The sequence below is a fragment of the Hypanus sabinus genome, chromosome 9 (assembly GCF_030144855.1).
Source record: "Hypanus sabinus isolate sHypSab1 chromosome 9, sHypSab1.hap1, whole genome shotgun sequence".
Taxonomy (NCBI): Eukaryota; Metazoa; Chordata; class Chondrichthyes; order Myliobatiformes; family Dasyatidae; genus Hypanus; species Hypanus sabinus.
Genome location: NC_082714.1, coordinates 96,282,374 through 96,301,508, shown reverse-complemented (window position 1 = coordinate 96,301,508; position 19,135 = coordinate 96,282,374). Strand labels below are relative to the sequence as shown.

The following is a 19,135-nucleotide window of genomic DNA, read 5'->3' as shown; positions in this document are numbered from 1 at the left end:
ATGGCTGCCCAGTAACATGTCGAACGGCCTCCCAAGCCTCCCTCCTGGTAGTGTCGACCTCACTTTGAGGGGGAAACGGAAGCACCCGGAAAATGAATGGTCAAGAAATCCTCCCATCTCCTCCACTCACTATCATTCGCCGCCGGCACCATAGCAACCAACGTATCACGTGCGCTGATCTTCCGCCCGGCTGGAATCAACGACCCCGCCGTGATTGGTTCGCCGTGAGACACGTGATTCCCCACTACGCCTGCGTGGTTTCCAAAGCAACGGAATCTCAGCTTCCTCCTCGCCTTCGGGACGGAGTAGGATGGCGGATTCTAATCTCAGTGTTCCTCCTCCGTACGGGATGGAAGGATACGATTTGGGAGCGCTCAGCGTAGAGCAACAGGAGAAACTGTGGGACCTGAAGGTGAGCAGAGCACGTTATCCTGGTGATAAACCTCGGAACAGGGCGGAGATGAGCCTGCCGCACCGTCGCCATGGCAACGCCCAGATCAGCCAATGGCGATCGCAATACTGTTGTTAAATACCTGCCTCAGCCAATCATACTAGAAAGGCGGGATGAGCGTTTGGCCCCCTCGAATTTGAAATTAAAACAGAAGAAACTGAATTGAGTTTATTACTTACATCTTTTATATACATGAATAAAAATATTTACGTTATGTCTCCGTCTAAATGTACAATGTGCATGCAATTTATAGTAATTTGTAATAGTATGTACAACGGGACAGTCATTATAATGTTATAATACAGTTGTGTTAGCATGAATTAAGTAGCCTGACGGCCTGATGGAAGAAGCTGTCCCGGAGCGTGTTGGTCCCGACTTTTATGCTGCGGTACAGTTTCCTGGATGGTAGCACCTGGAATAATTTGTGGTTGGGACGACTCGAGTCCCCAATGATTCTTCGGGGTCTTTTTACACACCTGTCTTTATAAATGTCATGAATAGTGGGAAGTTCACATCTACAGATGCGCTGGACTACCCGCACCACTCTCTACAGAGTCTTGCGATTGAGGGAAGTACAGTTCCCATACAAGGCAGTGATGCAACCAGTCAGGATGCTCTCAATTGAACCCCTTTAGACAGTTCTTAGGAATTGGGGGCCCATACCAAACTTCTTCAACCACCTGAGGTGAAAGAGGCGCTGTTGTGCCTTTTTCACCACACAGCCGGTATGTACAGACTACGTGAGATCCTGGGTGATGTGTATGCCAGGGAACTTAAAGCTGTTCACCCTCTCAACCCCAGAACCATTGATGTCAATAGGGGTTAGCCTGTCTCCATTCCTCCTGTAGTCCACAACCAGCTCCTTTGTTTTTGCGACATTGAGGAGAAGTATCAGGAAGGTTAGTCAGCATCTTGGAGTTAATGTGAGGAAGGCGGCTTAAGACGCTGGGTAAGAGCAACAGTCAAGGTAGCGAGACATAATGTAGTTATTGGTGAAGCTTCATTTGGAATACTGTGTACGGTTTTGGTCACTCCGTTATAAGAAAGCCCTGTTTAAACTGGAAAGGCACAGGAAAAAGTTCGAAGATTCTTCTCCTGATTAGAGGGCTGAGTTGTAGGTAGAGGTTGGCCAGACTTCAAGTTCAGGTTCAGTTTATTGCCATTCAACGCTAGACGTGTATCCAGCCGGATGAAACAATACAAGGTGCACAAAACTCACAAAGAGTAATATTACCACAAATAATAAGGTGCATTTACAACACAATTTGAACAGTAAGCAGTTAATACTGCTGGTGGTGCTTATGTGATTATTCCTGGTGGTGGCAGGCATTCTCATGGCTGGGGTGAATTGGCTTTTTCCCATCTTGAGTTAATTGGCTTAGCTCTACGGTACTGCTGCCTGATGGCAGTAGGTCAAAGAGATGGTTGGACGGATGGAAGAAATCACTGACAAAAAGGGCCCTGAGTACACAGCTCTGATATATATCTTTGATGGGTGGAAGAGAGACCCCCATGATCCTCTCAGCTGTCCTTGCAATCCTTTATAGCGATTGCGGCCAGATGCCTTACAATCCCCTGTACCAGACAGTGATGCAGCTGCTTTTGATGGTGCTCCTGTGAAAATTGGTTAGAATAGGTTTTTTTTAGGTTAGTTTGTTTTAGTTTGGGTTTTTCTTTTTTTATAATTATAATAATCTTTTTCATGGTTAATTACTAAGAGATTAGGAGGTTAGACTCCATTTGTTACTTGGAATATGTGTTTCTACATGTTAACGATTATTAATATATTCCTGATCTCTATGTATTAGTATTAATATTGTTTTTTGGAAACTTAATAAAAAGAAAAAAAGAATAGGTGGGGAATGAGCCTTGCTCACCTCAATCTCCTAGAGAAGTGTTTTCTTGACCAAAAAGAGGGTGTTGAGGGAGCAGGTGAGATTGTCTTTATGGATTTCTAGGTCTTTATGCCCTCTTCTCACTACCTTCATTGTGTAGGTCCCACACCACCAAGTTCAGGAACAGTTATTATATTCCAACCATTAAGTTCCTGAACCAATGTGGACGATTTCAATCACTCTGAACTAATTCAATAACCTACAGACTCACTTGTGCAATTAGATCCTCGATTTCCTCACTTGCAGGCTACTGTTAGTTCTGATTGGCAAAAACATCTTCTCTACAATCACCATCAGCACAGGTGAACTGCAAGGCTGCATGATAAGCCTCTTGCTTGATTGGCTTTATGTAGATGACTGTGTGGGTAAGTCCAAATCCAATGTTATATTCAAGTTGCTGGTGACACCACTGTCGCTGGCCAAATCTAAATCAATAGGAAGGAGATTGAGATTGACCTCTCCTGGACACAGCAAGTAAGTGCAATTACGAAGAAGTACAGCAGCACCTCTACTTGCTTAGAAAATTGTGAAGATACAGCAACATCTAAAACTTTGATAAAGTTTTACAAATATGTCATGGAGAATATATTGACTGGTTGCATCATAGCCCGATATGGAAACACCGTTGCCCTTGAACAGAAAATTCGACAAAAAATAGTGGATAGAGTCCAGTCCATTATGAGTAAAGCCCTCCCCACTGTTGAGCACATATGCTTGGAGCATTGTTGCAGGAAAGTGGCATCCATCAACAGGGACCCTCAACATCCAGGTCATGCTCTCTTCTTTCTGCTACCATCAGGAAGAAGGTACCATTCTGTGTCTGACCAATGTGTTATTGTGTTTGTTACATTGATAGCTAGGAGGGCCATCTTGTTGAAATAGAAGGATATATTAGCTCCTACTTTGTCACAATGGTTCTCTCAAGTGATGCTGTGTCTTAGATTGGAGAAAATTAGAAGTCGAACCTTTGAACCTTTATTTGATTTTGAGAAGAGATGGGGCTCATTTGCTCATTATTATCATTTCAGTGGAGGACAGATTTCCTCCACGATCCAAATGTAAATTTTTTTTGATATATCTTTCTTGTTGGTGGTTTGATGTTTATTTTTAGAAGCTTTCTGTATGACTCATGGCTCCAGGGTTGTACCCCCAGTAGGTTTCTTTTTTTTCCTCACTTTTCTTGCTTAGTAGGGTTTTTTTGATTCACAAAATTTTCAATCTTTAAGATAATTTTTTTGAGGCATTCTAAGAGTTGTTACTTTGATGCACCTGTGTTATTTTTGAATAATAGTAATAATAAAAAGACTTGAAAAGAAAAGGAAGAAGGTACGGAAGCCTCAGGGCCATAAGGTTCAGGTACAATTATTGTCCCTCATCTATCAGGCTTTTGAACTTCACTCACCCCATTACTGATCTGTTCCCACAACCTGGACTCATTTTCAAGACTCTTCATCTCGTGTTTTCAATTTTTTTTTGTTTATTAATTTATTTACTGCACTGTTTGTTTTCTCTTTTTTTGCACATTGGTCGTGATTTAGGGTGCGAGGGAGAAAACTTTAAAAGGGATACAAGGAAATCTTTATCATGCAAAGGGTGTGTATGAGTGGTGGTGTGAACTGTCAGAGGTAGTGGTTGGGGAGGTACAGTAGTATCATTGAAGAAGCACTTGGAAGGATGCTGCTGAGAGAGATACCGTATGTGCTGACTGCAGGAAATTGGACTAAATGGTTGAGCTGAGTTGGAGGGAGATACATTAGGGAATTTACAAGATTTGGGTACACTAATGAAAAATAATTGAAGGGCTAAGTTAAACGGAACTTAATGTAGGATAAAAGATTGTCACAACACTGTGGCCTGAAGAACAGGGCTGTGCTGTGCTGTACTGTTCTATGCTCTTCAGGCTACTATCCATGTTGTATCGCTCTTTGACTCTAAAATTGAGGTCACACACTTCTGTAAAAGGATCTTAAAATGGAAAGGAACTGTAACTTAGTGTTCAGCAGCATCTAAATCAGGGGTTCTCAACATGGGATCTGTGGATTCCTTGCTTCATGGTGTTTGACCGTGGCATAAAAAAAGGTTGGGAACCCCTGATCTAAATGTTCTAGTGAATCAATAGGTGCAACAAAACATTACAGGTAGGCCCAACGGAATCGATGGGGTTCGTCAGCCGTAGTTGGCAACTCATCTAGGAGAAGGAAAACTCTGATCTCAAAGTTTCACTGCGTTGGAGCTATACCGACTCATGAGGAAGGCTTTGGGAGTAAACCCCGAGGGGGGGGGGGAAATTTGGGGCTGGAGTCCCCAAGGCAGTGATGAGTTCAATGCTGTCTGGAAACTCCTGTGATGCCGGTGGTGCCAAACTGTATTGGTCTCTGCTGTTCCTTTCAAATCAACAGCTGCATGGAGAGTGGCAGCCTGACGTATGGGCATCAGCTTTCTCTCCACATCGTACTGCCCTGGCTTGCGTATATATAAACACCTAAAACTCAACATCAATGGTTGACCCTGACCAATGAAGGCCCCAGGAATGTCAGTGATAATAAATCTGTTTCTGAATGTATATGTTGAGAAGGTCATAAAGAAGGGAATGGCTTCAAACTGAGGAACCAGTCATTTAAAGTGGTGGTGCTAGAAATTTTATTCCCTCAGAGTAGTGTATCTCTGGAATTCTTGAACTTCCCCTCCCCAGATGATGGAGGCCATATCATTAGATATATTTAAGACAGAGAAGTTTTTATTTAGAGATACAGGCTCTTCCAGACCACTGAGCCTACACCACCCATATGTCCAGTTAATTCTCTAACCTATCTTTGGAATATGGGAGGAAATCTGAGTGCCTGGAGAAAATCCACATGGTCGTGGGTAGAATATACAAATTCCTTACAGAGAGTGCCGGAATTGAATCTGGGTTGCTGGTGCTATTCTAACCGTGATGCTACCGAGAACTATTTCTCAGCTTATGGGTTGATTGGAGAAAATAGTCATTATCTGTGACTGCCACACTGCCAGGAGTGCTTTACCTTTGTGTATTTCAGATTGAATGTTGAGGGATGAAGGGGTGAAGGGGCTTGTCATGTCCAATCTGACGCAGCTCACTCAACTTTGGACCTCACTGGTCTCTCAGCTCCCATCTGTGGCTCCATGTAGCTGTTTACATGCGACAGTGGCCACACCTCAGTACACCACTTTGGCAGGTGGGCCTGATACCCCGGTGAGATTGGGACATTATTGTCCTAGCATGTGAAGCCAGCTCCGGCAGACTGGGCAGATGAGATCTACAATGAGATCCAATGGCCAGGAAGGTAGTTCTACAATGCTCTTTGGAGAGCGAGGGGCATGACAAGTCATGGTCATTCACTGTAACCAGGGAAGTCCCAGCTTGTGACGACTACTCATACCACAGGACCCAGACTTCTGATGTCGAGAGAATGGAGTTGCCCCAGTGCAACTGCTTTTCCACTTTTTAAACTCTACTGCACAGGTCTCCTGTCATTATTGGATGTAACAGACCCCGATTGATAAAGATTGACATATTGAGGAACTGAAGGTTCATGGGTTCTGGCACAGAAGAAGCAAGTTAGATCAGCTATAATTGTATTGAATGGTGGGGGCTGGTGACCTGCTCTGGTTTGCATGTTCTTGTAAGGGAGAAACAGTTAAACAGTCACGTTTGATGTGGCTGTCAGCCTCTTGGTTAGGCAACTTTGTGATGACAATTATTTAAACAGAAAGCAATAACATGTAGCTCTTAACCACTCAATTTCAGTTGAGAGGGGTGTTTTGATTTACAGTAGCTGGTGAAAGGATTAGGGAGAATTGTAGAATCATTGAACATTATAGAACAGAACAGAGACCTTTGGCCCATCTAGATCATGCTGAATTATTAATCTGCCTAGTCCCATCAAACTGCATAGACCTCCATATCCCTTCCATCTATGTACCTATCTGAATTCCTCTTAAATGTTGAAATTGAAACTGAATCCAACACTTCTGGCAGCTCATTCATACTCTGTTCCACCACACTCTTCTGTGCCCGACCACTCACCGTGTAAGTCCTTCCCTGGATTGCCCTCCCAAGTTGCAACATGTCACCTTGTCTGAATTAAGTTCTATCTGTCATTTTTCAGCTTATTTTTCAAGCTGGTCCAGATCCTGGAGGGGTGGCAAGAGAGCAAATTGCTGTGCACAAGGATGAGGGATGCAGAAACCTTCATCGCAATCTATAGACCAAGTGGCTAAGCTGATGGATATAATGGGATCAATGCTCTTCCACATTGTTAACCTTCTGTAATTGCATGAAGACACAAAAGAATACAGATGTTGGAATCTGGAGCAACAGATGAGATGCTGGATGACCTCAGCAGCACAGGCAACCTCTGTACAGGGTGATGCTCGACCCACTGGACTATATCTGCTGGTGCAATTGAAGGACAATCAGCATTTCATGTCAAGGCCCACTTTCCTGCACAAGTGATAAATACAGTCTCTTTGGTTTAGATTTTCTGTCCCAATACATCACCACATTTACATGGGCAGATGAAACAACAAAGGCAGATGCAGAGTAATGCTCCCTCTGCACAGTCTCATTTCATGTTCTACAGAGTACTGCTTCTGCACTGTCCCATCAAAGATGTGTGGGGCAGCAGCAGGCTGTGAGAGATAAAAGCAGGGCTCCCATCTTTGGTCCTTCACTACAGTGGCATACTCTGAAGTCTGATTATCTGCTTAAGGCCCGAGAGTGAGAGTGTTTTCTGAACCAACATCCTCCACTTAAAGAGACAGATTCCCCCAGCACTAGGTCATGTTTGCCATATTGGAGGGACACACGTGTAAGTTGTACCCTGGAGCTAACACTGCTGGTTTCATTGCATGGGTAATGATTCTCTGTAAGACTTGGGGATTGGTTTAGCTACATCCTTCCATAGTTAATAATTCCCAAATCTCTTTTGGTTGCAGATAAACACACGGATAGCGAATGAATACTACCTGAGGGAGCACCCAGAGGTGGAGATTCTACTGAGAGAGTTCATGAGGTGAATCGTTCAGACTATAATTAGCCAGGGCAGAATGCAGCAGAGCCACAAGTTGTCAACAGATAAGGGAGTGGGATTGAGACAACACTGACAGGCACTGTGGTGTTACAATATATGTGTTATTATTGTTTTTTTCCAAGTTCAAAATAATTTATTAAAGTAAACACTGTATATATTGCAATATAGAACCCTGAGATTAACTTTCTTGCAGGCATATTCAACAAATTGACAATAGAATAACCAAAATAAATTCAGTGAAAGACTGCACCAACCTGGGCATTCAGCTAGTGTGCAAAAGACAAAAGTACTGTGCAAATACAAAAAGAAATAATAATAATAATAAATAAATAAGCAGTAAATATTGAGAACATGAGATGAAGAGTCCTTGAAAGTAAGTCCATAGGTTGTGGGAACATTTCAATAATGGGGCAGGTGAAGTTGAGTGAAGTTATCCCCTTTGGTTCAAGAGCCTGATGGTTGAGGGGTAGTAACAGTTCCTGAACCTGGTGATGTGAATGCTGTGGCTCCTGTACCTTCTTCCTGATGGTATCAGCAAGAAGAGAGCATGACCTGTGTGTGGGGGAGGGGGGATCCTTGACCTTGGATGCTGCTTTCCTGCAACAGCACTCTGTGTAGATGTCTTCAATGGTGGGGAAGGTTTTACCCATGACGGATTGGGCCTTATCCACTACTTTTTGTAGGAATTTGGAGGATTTTATTGTGTTACTTTCTGTGTTTTTTAGTGCTGCATTGGATCCGAGTACCAATTATTTGGTTCTTCTTTACACTTGTGTACAAGAAATAAGATTGAACAAACTTGAATACAAAGCTCAGAGTTTGGAGCAATGGGCAATGCCTTGATTGCAACCTGTGAAGGCAGGAAATGTCAATGGTGGTTCCCGGGTGTGTGTATACATTGAAGTGACGTTTACTGAGTATGATTGCAGCAGCTCTCAAATCAGCTCTCCCATGTGTTTACTGACTGTTTTAACAGTTATCTGAGTGGTCACATAGTGCACCAAAAGATTCACAGCTCTTGCGTTACTGCCATGGCAGCTGTGGGTTGTACATTCTCTCTGAAACTTGGGAACACTTACAGGTGATTGGCTTCAGTCACAAATGAGCTTGGATCAAACACTGTTGCTGTTCCTTTCCAGGTCGGTGCTCTTGAAGAAGCCAAAAAACATCCTGGAATTTGCTGCTGGTGAGTTTAAATCCGTGATTATAACTGAATTGGGACAAACATGATCTTAACTCTTCACCTGACGCAGTGTGGCATATATGCAGATTAAAGCTCCTTGTAGTCTGCCCCATCGCTCTCAGTGCAGGCACAGCACAAGTGAGAAACTGACTTTCCCTCTGTTCTGTCCTATCACACACTGAGGGCAGGCACAGGGTAAAGCTCCTTCTACACTGTTCTGACGTACACTCTGCGGGCAAGACCAAGAGCGGCCCAATCTTTTGTGAGTGGTTCTACACACTCGTGTTCTGTAACACATTCCGAGGGCAAGGACAGAGTAAAGTTTTTTTTCACATTGCCTCATCACAGACTCAGAGGGCAGTGACAGCGCAGATTACGCACAGAAGGAAAGACATCCAGATGACCCTGTTTGAGAACGAAGGGTGCTTACTGAACATGACTAGAAGTGTCACCCTCAGGGTGGTGCAGCCAGCTCTGCGGTACTGGCTTGACTCCCGACTGGAGTCACATTGGCCACTGATCTGGGCAATCAGATCACGCTGCTAATTGACCCTACCTGTTCTGTGTCCTGCAGAGTACTACACTGACGCAAGGCTTCCAGAAAAGATCCAGAGGAAAGTGTACGAGCAGGAAAAGATGTTGAAATGAGAAGTGAGTGGGGCAGCCCACAGGAACGGATGTGACCTCTTCGCTGGGCATTGATCTCTTGAACCACATGTAACACCGATCCCCACCCCTCGGTGGCCATCATGGGGTGGAAACCATTAAACCTTCCTCTGATTTGTATGTGGGTTGCGAAATATTCATCTGAATAACATTTCAACTGTAAAGTCCCCTCTCTCCCTTGCGCTATGTCAAGTAGTGTGCCGCACACCGAATCACAACCGGACACATTAAACAGGGCATTAAACACATTAAACTTGTACTGCATGTTCTTTGAACTACATTTTGAATTTACAGAAAAGGGAGCTGAAGATCTGTGACTCAGCTAAACATTCCAAATCCTCTCTGCCTTTACAGTTCACTGTAGTTCTTTGGGATGTAGGTGGAGGAGGGTGGTGTAACCTCGTATCTTTTGCCACAGGGACTCAGTCCAGAGCCCTGCTTGGTGGAATGGGCCACTTGAGCAGTTGGGGCCTAATGGCTATCGTCTCTGACTTCATTTCGGGGTGGATGACAAAGTCAGATTTCAGCTGTTTCCATAAAGTCCGACCTTTTATTTCTGGATTCCTGGAAAGGCTGAAGAAAATTAGTGGAAGTCAGGTTCAATTATCATTCAAACGTATATGAATAATGTGAAATGAAACAACATTTCTCTGGAGCCAAGGTCTTACACACATTATCGACGGCCCACAGCATAGCACAAATAACACATTTAGTTACCGAGTGAACATCAGAGGGCAGCCCCAAATGGGCTTGGTACAGTTAAACCTAGAGCCGCAGCAAGTAATTTGATAACTCCCTGTTTTGAAGAAATGTGGGGAGAATAGGGTAGCACAGCAGCATAGTGGACAGCATTATTTTATTACAGTGTCAGCAATCTGGGTTCAATTCCACCATTGTCTAATTTGGTAGGCTGAAAGACCTGTTTCAATGCTGTGTCACTCGATGCCATTGAGGAAGAAAGAAATGGAGACCAGGAGAATGTGCTCAGGTTACACCTTCCAAATCCACCACCTTTCCCACAAAAAAGGACGAGAACACCACCTTCCAAGTTGTACACTGTTCAAATATGGCACCACTTCTTCATTGTGCCTGAGTCTAAGCCTCACAGATCCATCCCCAACAGAACAGAACCTTTACCAATGACTGCATCGTGGTTTACTATTCATCTGACAATGCCACATTCATCACAAACTGCCCATGAGAGGGATTCTGCAAAGCTCTCTGCAGTAGAAGTGGAGGAACTGACATGATTGTTAAGAAGGCGTATGGAGTGTTGCATTTATTAATCAGGGATTGAGTTCAAGAGCTGCGAGGTAATGTTAAGCTGTATAAAATCTTGGTTAGACCTCACTTGGAAGATTGTGTTTAGTTCTGGTTGCCTAATTATAGGAAGGATGTGGCAATTTTAGAGAGGGTGCAGAGGATGTTGGCTGGAACGGAGAGCATATCTTTTGAGGAAAGGATGACCCTGCTGGAACTTTTCTCTTTTGATCAAAGGAGGATGAGAGAGGCTTGATAGAGGCATAGGTCAAGTGCATAACAGGACACCTTTCCCCAGGAAGAAAATGGCAAATACAAGGGGGCATAATTTTAAGATCAGAGGAAAGTACACTAGGGTGTCAGAGGTGTTTCTTTACAGAGTGGTGGGTGAGACAGATACATTAGGGACATTTAATAGACTCTTAGCTAGGCACTTGAATGATAGGAAAATGGAGGGCTATGTGGGAAGGCAGGGTTAGATTGTTCTTGGAGTAGGTTAAAAGGTCATCATGGGCATTGTGGGCTGAAAGTCCTGTATCGTGCTGTACTGTTCTATGTTCTAGAAGATGGCTCAGCTTGCCGTTCTCTTCTCCACCTCCCCTCCCACCCCCAACCCTGTGCCGTACACACAATGTTTATAGAGTTTAGGGGCCTGAGGCAATGACTATAAATTCTAATCAGCATTGGCAGGGCGCCTTTCATTGGTGGTCTCCTCAGAGCATTTACAACCCCCAGGAAGAGGACTTAGGGAAAATGGGGTCTGAGCATAGTCCGATTGTGCAGTGAATTCCAGCGTTCAGATCTCTGCAGGTGCAGTGGTCCATTGTGGAGCAATGGAGTAAGAGAGGCACAGAGTGATTGGGGGGGGGGGTCACAGAGATGGGGAGGGTGCAGATGGCTGGAGGAGGAGGTCATAGGAGAGTGAATGGTGCAGGGGGCTATAGGACACTATGGGGGGAATACTGTAGCGATTTGAACAAAACGCGAGTGTGTTCAGCAGTGTCCCACCTTTGACAATGTCTTTGGAATGTACTATTCACCCTTTTAAGTCACAGCTAATTAGTATTTTATCACAGTCCCTTGGTGTTGACCATATCCCTTTACCTTGAGCCAACAAATGTTTAGCAACCTCAACCTGACACTTTCAATTGACCATCAGGGTTTGGAAGCACAGAAATTTTCCCATCCAGCAGAAATGCTGGTTTGGGCCTCCTGTTTATCCTGAGTGGAATGACAGATGTTTTGGATAAACACCTCGTATGGAAGGAGTCTCCAAAAAGGCGATTAAGCACCTGTGAGTCAGTGCCTGCAGTACTAACAGCTGTCAGGAGGGTGAAGTAGTTCCTGGCCACCACCAGCAACTCGGAGGGAGACAGCACCCACAAAATGCTGGAGGAACAAATGCTGAATGCCAGGAAAAGAGTAAATAGTCAAAATTTTGGTCCAAGACCCTTCATCATGACTGGAAAGAAAGATGAGAAGTTGGAGCAAGAAGTTGAGGAAGGGGAGGAAGAAGTACAAGGTGGTAAGTTGGCAGGTGAAAGGGGTGAGGGGTGAAGAGCTAGGAAATTTATAGGTGAAAGACATGCAGGTCTGGGAATCCGAGGAGAAGGAGGTAAAAGACAAGGGGAGGGAGGCGATGGGCAGCTAAGGAGATATGGTGAGAGAGGGAGACAGGAATGAGAATGGTGATGAAATAGGGGGAGGGCAATTACCGGAAGATTGAGAAATCGAGCTTCATGCCATCATGTTGGAGGGTACACTGATGGAATGCAAGGTGTTGCTTCTCAAACCTGAGCGTGGCCTCTTTGTGGCAGCAGAGGAAGCTGTGGACTGACTGGAAAGTGGAATTGAAATCAGTGGGAGAAATGAGATTTAATGATGGAATCCAATGGTGATGGGAAACTGTTTGTGGTAGGAAGGTTGAGAATCAGGAGAGAGAGATCTATTGGGCGTGAATTACTTTACATATGATAATAAGAAGGGAGTGACAGGGAATGGGGTAGGGTGTGGGAAGTAGAGGGGGTGAGAGAATGGGGAGGGGTGTGGGGGGTGGAGGGGGAATACTGAGGAGTGTGGGGTGTGAAGGGGTATGGGGAGGTGTGTGGGGGAATGGGGTGGTGTAGCAGGAGGAGAGTGGCACAGAGAATGGGGAGATATGTGGGAGATAAAGGGTAGAGAATATAGTTGGGTTTTGGAGATGGATGGGGTGGTTGAGAAAGGGGAGGGGTGTTGAGGTTGAGGTGTTCACAGTGAGAAGGGAGTGGTGTGGGAGGTGGAGGGAATGATAGTGAATGGGGCGGTTATGAAAGGTGGAGGGGGTCACTGAGGATTGGTTGTGGTGTAGGAGGTAGAGGGGGTCATAGGGAATGAGGAGGGATGTGGGAGGTAGAGGGGGCAATCAGAACTGGTATCAGAATCAGGTTTATTATCACTGACATGTGACGTGAAGTTTGTTAACTTAGCAGCAGCAGTTCAATGTAATATATAATATAGAAGGGGAAAACAACAAAATACAATAATAAGTTAATCAATTACAGTATATGTATATTGAATAGATTAAAATTGTACAAACAACAAATAATATATATTAAAAAATGAGGTAGTGTCCATGGGTTCAATGTCCATTTAGGAATCGGATGGCAGAAGGGAAGAAGCTGTTCCTGAATCACTGAGTGTGTGCCTTCAGGCTTCTGTACCTCCTACCTGATGGTAACAGTGAGAGAAGGGCATGCCCTGGGTGCTGGAGGTCCTTAATAATGGACGCTGCCTTTCTGAGACACCGCTCCTTGAAGACTAGCCTGTAGGCTAGTACCCAAGATATAGGGAGAGGTGTGGGAGTTAGAGGGGGGTAATAGAGAATGGGGAGGGGTGTGGGCGGTAGGGGGAGAAGAGGAAGGGGGAGATATGTGGGAGGTAGGGGGTGATTGTGAAAGTGGTGGGGTGTGGGAGTTAGAAGAATGGGGAGTAGTGTGTGTAGTGGGGGTGAAAGTGAATTGGGAGGGGTGTAGGATGGAGAACTGGTTTCAGAGTGAAGTGGGGAGTAGAGGGGATGTTAGGAAATGTGGAGGGGTTTGGCTGGTAGAGAAGGTCATAGAGAAATGGGAGGGGTATGGGAGTTAGTGGGTGTCACCGAGAATGGGGAGGAGTGGCAGAGGCGCAGTGCATGAAATGGAATGGGAGGATTGCATGAGGTATAGTGGGGATTAGAGAATTTGGATGGTCGTGGATGAAGAGGAGGTGACAGAGAATGGGGAGGCTTGTGGGAGGTAGTGGGGGAGCTAGAGAATGTGAAGGATGTGGGAGGTGGAAAGGGGTGAAAGAGAATGGGGAGAGGTGTGGGAGGTAGAAAGGGTGACAAAGAATAGGGAAGCATGTGGGATGTAGAGGGGGTGATAGAGAATGGGGAGGGGTGTGGGAGGCAGAAGGCAGAATACAGAATGGGGAATGGTGTGGGAGGTAAGTGGAGATAGAGAATAGAGAATGAATAAGATAGAGAATAGGGATGGGTGAGGGAGGTAGAGGGGAACAAAGAAAATGCACAGAGGTGTGGGAGGGAGAGGGGCCATGGAGAATGGCGAGAGGTGTTGGAGGGAGAAGGTCACAGAATAAGGGGGGGGTGTTCAAAGTAAAGGGGGGTCACAGAGAATGGGGAAGGTTGTGGGAGGTAGAGGGAGTGTTCGAGAATGGGGAAGAGTGTGTGGTAGAGGGGGTGATCGAGAAAGGGTAGGTCTGAAGGAGATTGAGAGGGTTATAGAGAATGGGGAGGTGTGTAGGAGGTGGAGGGTGATGAGGAATGTGGAGGTGTGTGCGTGTGAGTGACTGGAGGGAGTTACAAAGATGAGCTGGAGTATGAGGATGCCTGTGAGAAATTTTTGAGTTTGACCAGCCTTCTAGGGGAGAAATGTACAGCTGCTCCTCCCCTGCCCCACCCCATCTCTCTCCTTAGCATGTGTGGACAGCCAGTCAGGTTTGTGGCTCAGGGCTGTGTTGGACGTTAAGCCACCCATTCTCAGAGAAGCCCTCGCTGACCAACGCTGTGGTCACTTACCTGAACGCTGACTGGATGGTCTGACCTGGCATTATGGTGGAGTCTTTTGGAGGTTTCTTCTGTGCCTCTCGTAGCTGCTTCTCAAAGAAACACTTCCCTGCTGTTGCCTTGCCCAGGTACTTGGCTACATGGTCCTTCTCTGAGCATAGAGGGGCAATAATGTGTGGAGAGGGGGCAGGGGTGGCAGTGGGTGGGGGAATGGGAGATGAAAGTAGGGTCAGTCAGTGGCTGTGCATCTTAGACTGGTCCCTCTGAAAGGTAGAGACGTGGCATGATAGCGCAGCTGTCAGCATAATGATATTGCAGCCAGTTCAATTCATGTCACTGTCTGTAAGGAGTTTGTATGTTCTCCCTGTGACTGCATGGGTTTCCTCCAGGTGATCTAGTTTCCTCCCATATTAAAGATACTGTTTCGTAGGTTCATTGGTCACAGGGTGTAATTGGGTGACATGGGCTTGTTGGACTGGAAGAACCTGAAACTCTATCTCTAAATAAAATAAAATCAGTCAAGATGGAAGGGTCAAAGTAGCAGAATTAGGCCAGATGTCTTATAGTCTAATTTGAGAAATGAGGTGAATGATTATCCTCAATATTAAGACTGCATTTAATGGGCTGTGGCATCGAGCAGCTGGGTGAAACTAAAGTCAGTGACCATCGAGGGGGAAACACATTGTTGAAGTTGAAGTTAGCACAAGGAAAGATGAAGATCAGTGAATCCCAGTTGCAGGAGATCCTCCAACCAGTGTCCTGGATACAGTGATCTTCACTTTTACCTCAGTGACTCCATTATAGTGCCGGGCATGGGAACAATGTACTGTTACATTTGCAGCACCTCTCCACAGGCAGCAAAACCCAGCTGAAGCTCAAGCATGAGCTGTTCATGCTTCCAACATGTCAGCCAGTATCCAGCTCCAACAGGGGATATTCCTGACATTCAATGGCATTGCCATTTCTGGGTTCCCAACTGCAGGCAACACGCTGGCACTGACTAGAAACTCAACTGCACCAGCTACATCAAAGGGGCAACACACACACACACGTGATGCTGGAGCAACTCAGCAGCTCAGGCAGCATCTGATGGAGAGGAATAAACAGTTGATGCTTCAGATTAAGACCCTACCTCTGGACTGGAAAGGAAGGGGGAGAAGCTAAAATAAGGAACTGAGGGGAGTGGAAGGATTAATTGTTGAGATCTGGTGAGGGGAAAGGTGGGTGGGAGGGGGAGGGGGAGGGGGTATGGAGTAAGGAAATTGGAAATGATAGGTGGAAGAGGTAGGAAGAAGGAGGAATCCAATAGTGGAGAGTGGAGCATGGAAGGAGGGGGAACAAACAGAAGTGATAGGTAGATGAGGAGTAGAGAAGGGGTGAGAGACTAACCAGAATAGGGAATGAAAAATGAGAGGAGGAGGGAGGACCAGAAATCGCTGGACGTTGGAGAAATCAATACTTATACCATTAGGTTGGAGGCTACCCAGATGGAATATGAAGAGTTTCTCCTCCATGGACCAATATGTTGGAATGGGAAGCCACTAGAAGATCCTGCTTTTGCAATGGACAGCGAAGATGTCCTCCAGTTTCCATCAGCTTTCACCAATGTAGAGGAGGCCACACCGATACTACACCGATGTCATCCACAGAATGCACTGCAGTAACTTAACCAGGACACTTCGACAGACTCTCCATCATGAGGTGCAATGCCACCATCCCTTTCAAGTAGCATAGTATCTGGACATGGAAGTACATAACTGCTTCCATCGCTGAGTCTAAACTATAGAACTTCCTGCTCCACCATTCCATTGTGGCTGATTACATACTCCCCACAACCCCATTATTCTGCCTTCTCTGCATAGCCTTTAAGGCCCTTACTAATCAAGAACCTATCAACCTCTGATTTGTTTTCCACAGTCATCTGTGGCAATGCATTCTACAGATTCATCATCATCTGTTTAAAGTAGGGGCTCCCAATCTGTGTTCTATGAACTGCTTGGTTAATGGTAAGGGTACATGGCATAAAAAAATGTTGGGAGCCCCAGGGCTAAAGAAATTCCTCCTCAACTCTGTTCTAAATGGATGTCCTCTATTCTGAGACCATGTCTTCTGGTTTTAGACTCCCCCACAATAGGAAAGATCTTCTCCACATCCATTCTATCTAGGCCTTTCAGTATTCAATTGGTTTCAATGAGCTCCTCCCCCATCTCCATTCTTCTAAGCTCCAGTGAGCACAATCCCAGAGTCATCAACTGCATCTCATAATTAACCTTTTCATTCCCAGAATAATTCTTGTGACTGCCTCTGGACCCTCTCTAATGGCAGCACATCCATAAATTAAAAAAAAAAACAACCCAGGAAATTATAGGCTGGTGAGCCTGACATCAGTAGTGGGAAAGTTATTAGAAGGTATTCTAAGGGACTGAATATACGAGTACTTGGACTGATGGACTAATTAGGGATAGTTAGCATAGAATTGTGTGTGGTAGATCATATTTAACCAATCTTAGAATTTTTTGAGAAAGTTACCAGGAAAGGCGAAGGCAAAGCAGTGGATATTGTCTACGTGGACTTTAATAAGGTATATGACAAGGTCCTGCATGGGAGGTTAGTCAAGAAGGTTCAGTTGTTTGGCATTCAAGATGAGGTAGTAAATTGGATGAACCATTGGCTTTATGGGAGAAGACAGAGTGGTAGTAGATGATTGTCTCTCTAACTGGAGGTCTGTGATTAGTGGAGTGCTACAGGGATTGGAGCTGGGTGTGTTGTTTGAAATCTATATCAATAATTTGAATGATAATGTGGTTAACTGGATCAGCAAATTTGTGGATAACACCAAGATTGGGGTTGGAGTGGACAGTGAGGTAGGCCATCATGGCTTGCAGTGAGATTTGGACCAGCTGGAAAAATGAGCTTGAAACATGGCAGATGGAATTTAATACAGACAGGTGCAAGGGGGATGGGGAGTGGGAGAGAGAGAGGAAAAAAATTGGGAAGGGTGAGCAAGTGACAAGATTAAGAATGATGGCTAGTCAGTGGGAGAGTCAATATGATAAGGAGAATGGGAGAGAAATGAGGGAAGACGGAGAGCATGTGATATGACAGGTGAGCGAGGGAGGCAGTGTACATGAAGTGTGTTGTGCTCTGAAGGACTGAGAGAGTGGGCAGAACTCCAAACACTTTGGGAGAGGGTGTTTGTGTGGAGTGGAGTGGAGATCCAGCATGGTGGAGGGACTCCCTCCCTCTATCCTTACCGTAGTGTGAAGCTCCCTCCACCCAATGCTGGAAGCTGCAATCTGTCACCCTGTGCCATTTTGTGAGGAGAGCTTGCAGTGAATTGGAGCCAGAGACTTCCTTGGACTCTAGCTCTCTCAGGGTGCAGCTGGAGTGATCAGAGCTACAGGGATGCTCCTGCCACTGGACTGCATCAGATTGCATCTTCCCAGCACTAACAAACAGCTCCAGACCTCGCTGGTTCTGGATCCAGAGTAATTAAGTGACTGAGCTTTGTTGGCCAATGGCAGAGCCTCCTGTTAATATCATAGGCTTCCGGCTTCATTATGTCATCACTATGACATAACAGCCCATCCTGCAGCTATGAGTTCACCTGGGGGAGGGTCTTGATCAGATCCTTAAAGCACCACACAGCATCTATTTTCACCCAGACTTTTCAGAAGCATCTTCTTAGGCCAGGAGACCCTTTGGATAACCAGAGCATCTTCCAAAATCCTTCCTTTCCTTCTCCTTTCTCTAGGAGTCTGTGTCTTGAGAAACACCTTGTACTTCTCACAATGAGACAGGCTGAGACCCTTCTCACTGGCTCAGGCCAGGTTGGTTACACACTCAGGTCTCCCTGCAGCCCACTCCCACACAGTGTGAACATACAACTTTACAGCACAGTCTCTTCCGCCCACGATGTTATGCCAACCTTATAACCTACTCTCAAGATCAATCTAACCTTTCCCTCCCACATAACCCCTCATTTTTCTATCATTCATGACCAATATATATTGAGAATGTGAGGTGAAGAATCCTTAAAAGTGAGTCCAGAGGTTGTGGGAACATTTCAGTGCTGGTGTGAGTGAAATTATCTACACTAGTTCAAGAGCCTGATGGTTGAGGGACAATTACTGTTCCTGAACCTGCTGGTGTGAGTCCTGAGGCTCCTGGGTGGTAGGGGGCCTTGATGATGGATGCTGCTTTCCTGTGACAGCACTTGGTGTAAATGAAATCAGTGATGTGCACGACTCTAGGTGGGTGTTGCACACATCCACCAGTCTCTATGTGAAATAAATAAATAATTATAAAAGGCCTACCTCTAACATCTTCTTTCTCTCCTCCCCCCCGGTATATTTTCCTCCAATTATTTTAAAATGATGCACTCTTGTATTAGCCATTTCCATCCTGGGAATAAAATCTCTGGCTGTCCATTCATCTATCATCATGTGTACCTCCAAGTCACGCCTCATCCTTCTTCCCTCCAAAGTGAAAAGCCCGAGCTCACTCAGCCTATTGTCAGCCTACATATCTGGTTGATACCTAAGAGACACAGCAAGTCGCACAGTTCCAGGGTGGCGGAGGATGTGT

At 45.4% G+C, this 19,135-nt stretch overlaps 1 protein-coding gene across 1 annotated transcript; it reads left to right on the top strand.

Annotated features, from left to right (window-relative positions):
* Positions 1 to 237: 237 nt before the first annotated feature.
* On the top strand, positions 238 to 9,496 carry LOC132398884 (RIIa domain-containing protein 1-like). Its single transcript, XM_059978716.1, has 4 exons — positions 238 to 412; positions 7,306 to 7,382; positions 8,540 to 8,586; positions 9,158 to 9,496. Exons 1-4 carry the CDS (start codon positions 311 to 313, stop codon positions 9,229 to 9,231), a joined length of 300 nt encoding a protein of 99 aa, XP_059834699.1. The 5' UTR covers positions 238 to 310; the 3' UTR covers positions 9,232 to 9,496.
* The last annotated feature ends 9,639 nt before the right edge of the window (positions 9,497 to 19,135 follow it).

Coding starts and splice junctions, on each gene's coding strand:
- LOC132398884 (XM_059978716.1), top strand. CDS start 311: ATGGCGGATTCTAATCTCAGTGTTCCTCCTCCGTACGGGATGGAAGGA. Junction 413..7,305: donor AGAAACTGTGGGACCTGAAG/GTGAGCAGAGCA, acceptor TTTTGGTTGCAG/ATAAACACACGGATAGCGAA. Junction 7,383..8,539: donor CTACTGAGAGAGTTCATGAG/GTGAATCGTTCA, acceptor GTTCCTTTCCAG/GTCGGTGCTCTTGAAGAAGC.